This window comes from Rhagoletis zephyria, unplaced genomic scaffold (assembly GCF_001687245.7).
Source record: "Rhagoletis zephyria isolate East Lansing unplaced genomic scaffold, Rhagoletis_zephyria_1.1 Rzeph_scaffold_14310, whole genome shotgun sequence".
NCBI lineage: Eukaryota > Metazoa > Arthropoda > Insecta > Diptera > Tephritidae > Rhagoletis > Rhagoletis zephyria.
The window spans coordinates 3,487-14,528 of NW_016171379.1; the positions used below are offsets into that span (position 1 = coordinate 3,487).

Consider the following 11,042-nt stretch of genomic DNA (forward strand, 5'->3'; position numbering starts at 1 on the left):
AGCGTCGTCGTTAAGAAGCTCATACAGTTTGCCATTCCATCTTCTCCTATACCCGTCGTCCATGCGAACTGGGCCGTACATCTTGCGTAGAATAGTTCTCTCGAAAGCCCGCTAACGCCTTCTTATCTTTTTTCGTTCACGTATCTGCGCCATATACTTAGAAGAACTGGCATGACAAGAGACTTGTAGAGCGTAATTTTTATTCGTCGATAGATGGCTCTGCTCCTCCAGGCCGATGTCTTTTTCTAAACTGGAATATGCTGCGGTTACGTCCCTTTGTTATTACGCTTTCCAGCATCCGATTGAAAAAGTCGCACGAGATCTATCGCCCCGAATCGCCTTGTTTAAAACGTCGTTGGGTCTCAAAGGGCGCAGAGAGGTCCTCCCCAATTTGGACGGAGCTGAAAGTTGTGCTCAACGTCACTCTACACTCTACTCTAGAAGTACGAAGGTTATACGAGGGGGTCACTAAAAAGTCCTTACAATTCCTAGGATAGTAACAAATTTTGTCGGTAAACATGGTCTTATTGTTTTTCCCACAGTGTAGCCGGTACCTCAAAAACATGGGTTTTGAACGCATCAACAGCTTCTTGAGGCTATGAAAATCGTTGTCAGCGCAGTTTATTCTTGATATGCGGGAACAAAAATACTATTAGATGCCAAATCAGGGCTGTGCGGCGAAGGAACCACCAATTCGATATTTGGAATGCTTAAAAATCACTCTTCTACGTTGTTTTAGCGTCACTATAGCCACATGTCGTGGAAAAAAGCGCTCATTTCTTTCGAAGTGCTTCTTGCGTGAACCAATTTGATACGTTTTTTTCTTACTTTGAAAGAGTCATAAAGCTGATTAGCCTTTTCTTCCGGACTCCAGCGCATATACTTAATACGAGGACAATTTGAAAAGTAAGTGACTTTATTTCAGTGATGACCTCTTCATTCGACTCAGATCTCTTACCGCCCAGGTAACAGGAAATAGTCGCTGTGCGCTAAATCTGCTGAGTATGGTGGATTGAATAGAAGTTCGTAGCCAAATTATTGGACTTTTTCTATGGTGACTAGCACTTTTTTCTTGGCCAAATGTGGTAGTTTTTGCTTCAAATCAATATCAAATCTGTCCATGATCTTGTTGGACGACAGACCCACTTTGGTGCAGTTATTAATTGTTCGTTGGTCTCTGTTGTGTTGTGGTAGATACATATTTCGTCAACTGTTACGAAACGGTGCAAAAGTTTGTTCGGATTGCAGGTGAACATCGCCAAACACTCCTTTGAAGTGGTCACATAGTTGCGTTTATGGTCGGGCGTAAGAAAGCGCCGCACCCATCGCGCGGATAGGTTTTGTGTATCCAAATATTCATAAAAAATGTGATGTATCCACTCAGTTTAGAGTGTCAGCACACACTTTCATTCTCCGATCGTCCAATATCATTCCACGGATTTTATCAACAATTTGTGGCGTAACGACCTCTTTTGGGAGAACTGAACCTTCGGGGAGTCACTTGTGCTGGTACAACCACAATGGTACTGAGTTCCATTGTTTAACAACCCTTAGACCCCTAGTAAAATTTTCCGAAGAAAAATTTTCGTGAATATGTTAATCCTCTAACGACCTTCCATATTTTTGCTTTTGCGGCGTTTCTTGAAGTAAGGGTCAAAAGGACTCTTTCAGGCGGTAGCTAATGGGTTAAAATGTTATTCGAAAATATTTCCCTTGTAATTTTGCTATATATGTCTCAATCTTTAATTTCGCTTAGACATTTATTCTAACAACTTTTTCGATTTTTTTGAAAACCACTTTGGTCGAGACATGAAAACTTTAGTAGGCCATAAAATAAAAAGCGGAGCTAACTTTTGCAAATCCAACGCATTTTTTGCTACTGGATGGGTATACTTTCAGAAAATGTTAGCAAAGACCGGGCTGGTCGCACAGTGCTACCGAATTCGCCTAGCATCCATAGCCTTGATCAGATAAGGCATTTATGACAATGAAATGATCTTGTCCTTCAAAAAACTAACTGTACGAGCATGCTTCTGCCGAACACGGCCTGCTGCTGGTTAAATGTAAAAGCAGTTTTCCTTTTGATGCCATATCGCTTACTTCGCAATTCTTCATTTCCTAACCGATTTTAAAGACTTATTTATTTATTTATTTTTTTGAAATTGCATACTTTGATACACTTTATTCGATTTACATATGAGTATTAACATACAATAATAGTAATGTAGGTATTTATCGCGGTCAAACAGCCTTAAACTAACTAATAAACAAAACAAAAAAAAACATAAACGAGAAATATTTATAACGAATAACGAAGATATTTAATATGAAGAACATGGTAAAGCGCGTGCGTGAATGTGTATGCATGAAATATTGAGACAAATACATATTTTAAAATAGCTTAAACAACAACAAGCCAACGAAATAAGTTGCATATAAAAAGTACTAAAGTGCGTTTAGGTGCAGCTATGAATTCTCGACGTTCTTTCGCTTAGAAACTCCAGAGCTTTCACAGAGAGATAGAGAGAGAGAGTATGTAGCTGGAGTTAAAATTCGAAGTGCGCGTATATGTGAGTGCGTGTGTATGTGCAAACTACTACTACTACTACAGCGAAAACATTTCCAACTATGATTTGCTGAAATGCATTGAGTAGTAGAAGAATTTCGTTTGCCACTGTGCGAGAACGCGCCCATTCCGATAAAGCGTAGGATGCGCGCTTCAACTTCAACTTCAACTTTAAAAGCATCGAAGCTGTGATTAAAGTGCAGATGAAAGCGCCGATATATAGCGCTAGCGTGGAGAAGGCGCTTGCATTCTTGTGCGTTGTTTGTTTGTTTCTTTGCTTCTTTGTTGGCTTGTCGACTTGCAGAGGGCTACTGGCTAGTTGTGTTGTCAATCATTTATGGGGCGATGGCAGCGGCAAGAGGTCGGCAACGGTAATATTTCACATTTTCGCATATACTTTTCTATGTATGTATATGTGAACTGACTAAGTGTGTGTGTGTGGGTGTGTGTTTCTTTCCAGTTGTTGTTGTTGTTGTTGATGTCACATTTCGTCTTTTATCGCCGCTTAGCCGTGTAAGTAAGAAAGCGGTCCAGGACCTAATGGAGGACCAAGCGCCGGTAGACCGTGCAATGCTGGTATTGCTGGTATAGCCTTAGCTATGACTGGAGCAGCCAATAACGGTGCAGGGGCGAGTACTTTGGCAATTGGAGCGACCGCCTTAACAGCAATTGGTTCACGTTTAACGATTGCATTAAATCCGTGCACTGGATCGGCGGTGTATTCGACAATGCGACGCGTGCCATCCGGTTCAATCAGCGAGTAAGCGCCTTGCACAACATCACCGCTGCGCACTTCCTGTTGACTCTTCACATCGCCGGTTGAGCTATCCTAAAGTGACAAATGCAGAATATGTATAAGCAATAATCGAGCACCTGCTTCGTTGACGCGCGGCGCGTGGTGCGCGCAATGCTTTGTACACACACAAAATACTCACGTGAACATCATAGCTGAAACTATACTGTGGATTGGGATCGTATGGCTCTGGGACGGCCACTTTTGCGACGGCAAGTGGCGCAGCAATCTTGGTGATGGCAGGCAGCACAGGCGCGGCAATTTTCGTCAGGGCTGGTAGCGCAGGCAATGCGGGTAATCCGGGCAATCCGGGCAGGCCGTGTAATCCTGCGATGCCTGCTAAACCTGGGTATCCGGGCCCGGGCAGGACTGCAACGGCGGTAGCGGTGGCCACCAAAGCGCTGAGAAGAATCAACTGTAAAAAAGAAATGCGTGTGCGTCAGTATAAAATCCACGTTTGTAGGCAGGAGTTGTGTGTGCGGTTTAATGCTTTCAACGCACACACACACACACACACACGCTAGCACTGAGAAAAAGTCACACAGACACACTTGCCTTTTGTACCATGACTGCTTGACTGTTGCGTTTGACAAATGAAATTACTCTGTGGTTCTTTGCAAGATCAACAATTGCTTTATATAGGCGCGGCAAGCAAGCAATTTTTGCAGCCACTTCGCAGAAAATGTGTGTGCATTGAAATTTACGCCCGCTTGTACCTACTTGCCTATTTGGCTGATGCAAGCGCGGCAAGCCAACTTAACAAAAATTGTTTATATAAAATACATACGTAAATACATATAGTTATTTATGCAAAAAAAAATATATATATCAGCAGCAGCACCAACAACAGAGACACAAAGGCGTATTAGACGCGTTCAAAAAAAAAAGAAGAAAATAAAAATCTACGAACGAAATTAAAATAATTCATTTTTCGTCGTTGTCGTGGCGGCGGCTGCCACTGCCGCTGCTTTTACTGAGCCAGCAGCGCGCTCATGCAAACTTTAGCAAGCATACAGCTAGCTGATCGACGCAATGCGCTTGCGGAATGGTGCTGAACGCGGAGGCGGCGGCATTCGTGATTTAGGCTTAGGTTAGGCGCATAGGCCTATAACAAAATGCTGCTGCGGCAGTGAATGCAATATCAAAACAACAACAATGCAATATAAGAACAGCAAATGGCAAGAGCACGCATGCCGCCTTGGAATAAACCGCACATACAAACGCGCACGCCCATCTAGATCTACTGGTAACTGGTGCAACAGCGGCAGCAGCAGCAGCCAGCAGCGTGCCTGTGCCCCACAGGCGTCGCCCAAGTACACACGCTGGGTACGCTACATACATATATATATATTTATAAGCCATATAACAGATACAAATGCATACGCACGCGCGCATGCGCATACAATATCATTTTTCTGCCTAGCCAGCAGGCGTGCGGTGCGGCGCTATGCAGCGGCAATCATCTGATGGTGGCAGGGTAATTTTTTTCATCACTCTTTAGGCTGGTCAACGTGTGCCACGTAATCCGCAATATAGGCACATTAAAGCTATGCATATCGAAGAACGCGCGTGTCTTACAAGGCGGCGCGTAGTAGTGGACACTAACTTAGCTAATGAAAAATAAAAATAGAGTACTGCAAAGTCGAATGCATGTACTCGCATATAGTTGTAGATATATATGTATGTACCTTGTCGGCGACGGCGGCGGCGGCTCCTTTTCTTGTCACCGTTTGCGCGCCGCATTCATTGGCTGCACCCCTGAATGCTGGCAGCTTCCGCCTTAAAAGCTTGCCGTTAATTGACAAGTTTAACTTAGTCTTTCGTTTCGGTTTCGCTTTAATTCAAAAGTTAGGTCCCTAAAATCACGAACAAATTTTAGGAAATGAACAGCTGTCAGCTATGTAACATGCAATTAGTGGTGGGCGATCCCGCATGCAAGTCAAAGCTGGAATGTTGGGAATGTGCCGTTAACTAAGTAGTTGATCGCAGGAATGTTTTTTGTAAATCCTTTTTTTTATGTATACAATTTTTTGCGTTGTTCACTTGCGCTCTCAGAAATGGAGCTTTTCATGTTTTTTTTCTCGAAATCTTCTTTAATAGTGAACGCGCATGGCATTAAAACGCAAGAATTGAATTTATGTTTTTAAACAGGTGGCAACCCTGGCCAAAAGTATTTTCAAACCAAAATCTTCTTAAATTTCTTTCGACTGAAATTATGATAAATATGTATTTCTAATACATAACTCAAATTAATTTGAATTTGTGTGTTTTAAACATGTGGCAACCTTCTTCAAATACCCCAAAAATATTCCAAATGTTGAAACTAAAGATTTCTAAACACTCCGCTCGTTTCACACCCATATTCTAATACTTCATACAACTTGGGTTTAATTTAAATAAAATCGATTTTTCAAATAGGTGGCAACCGTCTTAAAAATATTTTCAGACTAAAGTCCTCTCAAGCCTCTTTCGCTTAGCACGTATATTGCGATACATATTTTAGTTGCCTAATAGTCCTAATTTAGGTTGAAATCGATTTTTTACACAAGTGGCAACCATATCAAAATACATCAAAAATTTTCTAAATGTTGAAACTAACGATTTCTTCACATTCTTACGTTTCACACCCATAATTTGATATTTCACTCAACTTATATAAATAATAATTTAAATAAATTCGACTTTTAAAACAGGTGGCAATCCTCTTAAAAATATTTTCAGATTAAATCCCTAATAAACCTCTTTCTCCTAACACCTACATATACTGTAATACACACTTAAATTACTTAATAGCCCTAATTCATGTTAAAATCGATTTTTTATACAGGTGGCAACCCTCCTCAAACACTTTGAAAATACTCTTAGTGTTCAAACTAAAGATGTCGTAACACTTTTTCGCTCGATATCCACGCATATATTAATATTTCATGCAGGGACCAAAAATAACTGTTATCTGAAATTTCAAATTAGAAAACGTTGTCCGAATTCTGAAATTTAACGAAAACGTTGTTTCATAACAGTTATCAGATGAGAAATATTTTTTTTTTATCTCGCCGATAAGAGTTATGACCTGAGGTTTATTTTTACGTTATTTGATAACAGTTCTTGCCCAACGTCTATTTTTTACGTTACTTGATAACAGTTATTATCCAACGTTTATTTTTTACGTTGTCTGATAAACGTTGTAAGATAAGAATATTGACGAGAACGGAGATAGAGAAGAAGATAAAGATGATGAAAATAAAAGAGGAGCAGTGAAATAAGTGTTAACAGACAACGAAAAAATAAGCGTTGGGTAAAAACTGTTATCAAGCAACGGAAAAAATAAACGTTGGGCAATAACTCTTATCGGCGAAATAATAAATGTTTCTTAGTTAGTTTTTCGAGACTGGTGGCAACCCTATTTAAAATATTTTGACACTAAAACCTTCTTAAACCTTTCTCGCCTGAAAGACTTATTGTGAAATGGCCTTAATTTAAATGGAATTTTACTTTTTAAACAGGTGGCAGCCCTCCTAATAAAAGTTCAGAAATAAAGCCTTTTCAAACACTTTTCGATTTATACCCAATTACTGTTCGGTAACAATGAATTCCACGGCAAACGAGGTTCGAGGAGGTGCCGAATCCTTGAAGTCCTTCGAGGATTTAATGCGAGTTAACTTTCCTTCATCAGTCAATTTTTAAATCGATTGAGTTAACTCTCCTTTGAGGTACATTTTCTTGTAGAAGAATTTATTCCTGATACTACAATTGGACTTTAAGATCTTTTTGTCTTGGCATAAATTATGTTTTAACCGCCATCCAATACGATGAATTGCGCCTTACCTTGTACCACTATTGTTATGCGCTTAATTGAGGCAGCTGTCACGCGTGCCACTATTTCTGTTTTCTTTTTTCTTTTTGTCTGCCTTGGGGCCCTTCTTTGCTTTAATTTGTTTACACAAGCGCGTGTGCGTAAATGCCAAATTTACTTTCAATTAACCGGTTCAATATATCGCACATAATTTTCCACACAATTTGTTGAGTACTCACTTTTTATCTACTCGTTGGTGTTGTTGCAATATTAAAGTACGCCAAGCTGTTTTGTTATGCATTTTTCAGTGGTTGCAAGCGATTACACCGTTGTCAACATTATTTCGATTTATTGCTAGCTGACTAGGTGATGCATTTTGCGTTATTTGTTTACATATATGTATGTATGTATGTATCTATGTAAGTATGTATACCTATAGTTTTTTATTATTTTTTGCTTTGTTCTTCTCTTTTTGCCTTAACAGGTACTTTATGACTTATGTATATGGCTATTTTATGTAGATATTTGCGACAATTTTCATGGCATGCCACTTGCGCGAATGCAATTAGGTTCCAATTGACAGTTTAACAACGGCACCTACCATAAATCGTCGCACTGAATTTGCATTTGAATTCGGTATTGCAGAATTTTGTGAAATGCGAAGAATTTCGATGAGACTTTGTTTTTTACAATTTGTTGGGTACAACGATGATTTTATTTTTACATCTTGAATGTTGGTGAATTGCGTCTGTGAAATACGATTCGTGGAGAATTGATCGAGTTTCTTAAAAATTAATAAGCTACAAAGTTATTCTTAATACAAAAGCTTTGAAAACTTCTTAGATTTTTTAGTCCTTAACCGCCGTTTAAATAATAAGACTAAATACTTAGTTTTGCAATCTGAATCAAGCTGATATATAGTATATCGTTCAGTACTAAAGTAGATGAATAGACCCCCTTATTAGCCGTTCTAACTTCCTAACTATTTTCTAGAAAATTCCACCAGAAATGATCCCATACAACATAATTGGTCTGTATGTGGCTTTATACAGTCTATGAAATATGTACATATGTATTTATGTTGTTGGCCGAGTTCAAAAAAACACGGCAGGCGTGGCAGTGGGAGCCTCTCTCTTCCTCCTACTCGGCCAAGATCGCTTAGGCGGTTACAGCGCCAAATAAGAAGAAGAAGAAGAAGAAGTATGTGTGTACACATATATGAGGAAATCTTATAAGTTTCCATTTTTCGACAAGAACGTGTTTTTGGCCGAAAATGGTGGCTCACTTATCTTGGATAATGCATTATCTTCAGTTTTGTATAAAGAACCAGATTCCATCGAGAAATTGTATTTAAATGAAAACTTAAAAAAGATACTAAAAAAAAGTAAAAAACAACGTATACGCCCCGTAGCATCATACACAATCAGCTAACACGTTTACTCTCGCACGCCTCTCCTCTCCTCGAGTCATATTATTCAAAAATAATTAAATATTGGCATTGAATATTTTTCTACAGTATTCTTGACGAATATGTATATTAATTTCTTCAGTATATATCTAACTATTTTAGAATGAATTTGGAGTATGCCAATAAAAATTTTAAAATTGGAATTTTTATTTCGCAAATTATCGTCATCTTATAATCAATGTAATTTTTTTCATTTGGTGGCACACTACTTTCATTATTCTAGATTGGTTCGTTTTGGCAAGATGAACATTCTCACCATTTAATGTTAAAGTTTTGAAGTAACTTAAACTTTTAAAATTAAAAAAATCTAAAAATATCAAAAATTACAAAATAGTCTCGGCAGCCAGTTCGAAAACGCCCTATCACAAAAAACTTTTCAACAACGCCCTATATCAGCACATTTTCAATACATTTTGAAGTAAGATAGGGCGTTTTTGAACCGAATTCTGAGATAGGGTGTTTTTCAATAAAATTCTGAAATAGGGCGTTCTTGAAAAGTTTATTGAGCTAGGGCGTTTTCGAAATGGCTGCCGAGATAGGTCGATCTTCCACTCAGCAGTCGATATATTCTGCATGTTGTCATTTTTGTTTTTTGTTTATTTTGGTGGCACATCCTTGAAACTTCACAGGAACGTTGTAAATGATGCTAACATTCATTGCCTCTAACTTGAAGATTCTATTTGAAAACTTCCCAAAGTTATTTAAAAAAAAAAAAANCTATCACAAAAAACTTTTCAACAACGCCCTATATCAGCACATTTTCAATACATTTTGAAGTAAGATAGGGCGTTTTTGAACCGAATTCTGAGATAGGGTGTTTTTCAATAAAATTCTGAAATAGGGCGTTCTTGAAAAGTTTATTGAGCTAGGGCGTTTTCGAAATGGCTGCCGAGATAGGTCGATCTTCCACTCAGCAGTCGATATATTCTGCATGTTGTCATTTTTGTTTTTTGTTTATTTTGGTGGCACATCCTTGAAACTTCACAGGAACGTTGTAAATGATGCTAACATTCATTGCCTCTAACTTGAAGATTCTATTTGAAAACTTCCCAAAGTTATTTAAAAAAAAAAAAAACATTATGATTACTTCGAGTGACAATGAAAAAATTAGTAATTTCGTCTAATAGAATAAACCATTTGGCGAAGGGGCAGTGGCCAAAGCACGACTGTGCCGACACTGGAACGAAATGATCCATTTGTCGTTTGTCGTAGTTTTTGTGCCATTCGTCCTAACCCCTTTATTGCGACGAAACGAGCGACAATTTTTTTGACCAACGTTCTACACCACCATACTATAGCGAATTCTTATTTTGAAAAATCCGTATTGCGAAATCTAAATATTAGTTTTGTGACCCTCGTATATGCAGTTTTTTGGGAGCTCTCTCGAATACTCGCGCTGCGACCAAAAATGGTCTATTGTGCTAAACCCTTATTGTAGTCACATTGGAGGATGCCGTGTTCCAAATTTTGAATGGAGAAGAAGGGGCGTTCCCAAAGGTGCATCAGCCTGCGATTCATGATACGAGGACAGTCACAACGAATATGCTCTGAGGTTTCCTCCACCAGCCAACAACACCTGCAGTCCGTCTCTACAGAAAGCCCCATTTTGTTCAAATGATAAGTTAACTTGCAGTGTCCTGTGAAGTAGTTTGTAAGAGTTCTAAGAGCCTACCGGCTAAGTTCAAGCAACCTTTCTGAATTCCTCTTGGAAGGAGCTATGCATTTCTTTGATTTTCTCATTCCCTTTGACTTCCGCCATCAGTGAGCAGCAATCTAAGATTCTCCCCAACTCCTAAGTAGTTCTGCGTATCTTTTAGATGTGTTCAGTGTATCTTTTAAATGTGCCGCAAAAAGACTCGGCACCATGCATGCGCATTTGGGCTCCGTGTTTTGCGAGACAATCAACGCTTCCGTTGGCTATGGGCTGCTAGGCGAATTTTACAATTGTCCACCAAGCCGTAATGTCGTTCTTAATGAGTTTAAGGCCTTTAGTGCTGCCTGACTATCCGACATAATATTTCAATAGCGTTATTGAGCTTTGTTCCGCGATTTGTTTGTTAGGAAAAATGAAAAAAAAACAACAACAACATAATAGTTATTCTGGAGAATTTCGAAGAAAATTCTGTTTTGAAAGTCGTGGCTGCCAGCCGAATTAGTTAAGAATCCTGTTATTTCATTAAAAAGGCACCCTGTTTTTTATAATAAATTGAATAATTAGAATCACGGATGATGAAGGTCTCAGATCTGCTTAGTTCCTGTCACCTGGGACTTCTTGGAAAGGTTCACCTGTAATGAATAGCTTGTAATTAGTTTGTTTTAGTAGCTGAGCTCGACTTTTCCTAGTTGCAGACAGTCACAATTAATTACTCACCGCTGTCGGTACCATAAATATATATATTATAATATATATATATTTATATTA

The 11,042-nt window shown here is 38.8% G+C and overlaps 1 protein-coding gene across 1 annotated transcript; it reads right to left on the bottom strand.

Annotated features, from left to right (window-relative positions):
- Positions 1–2,458: 2,458 nt before the first annotated feature.
- On the bottom strand, positions 2,459–3,926 carry LOC108378529 (larval cuticle protein A2B-like). The gene is made up of 3 exons (XM_017634821.1): positions 3,915–3,926; positions 3,502–3,774; positions 2,459–3,395 (listed from the first exon to the last, which is right to left on the bottom strand). The coding sequence occupies exons 1-3, from the start codon at positions 3,924–3,926 to the stop codon at positions 3,072–3,074; spliced, it is 609 nt and encodes a 202-aa protein (XP_017490310.1). The 3' UTR covers positions 2,459–3,071.
- Positions 3,927–11,042: the final 7,116 nt, after the last annotated feature.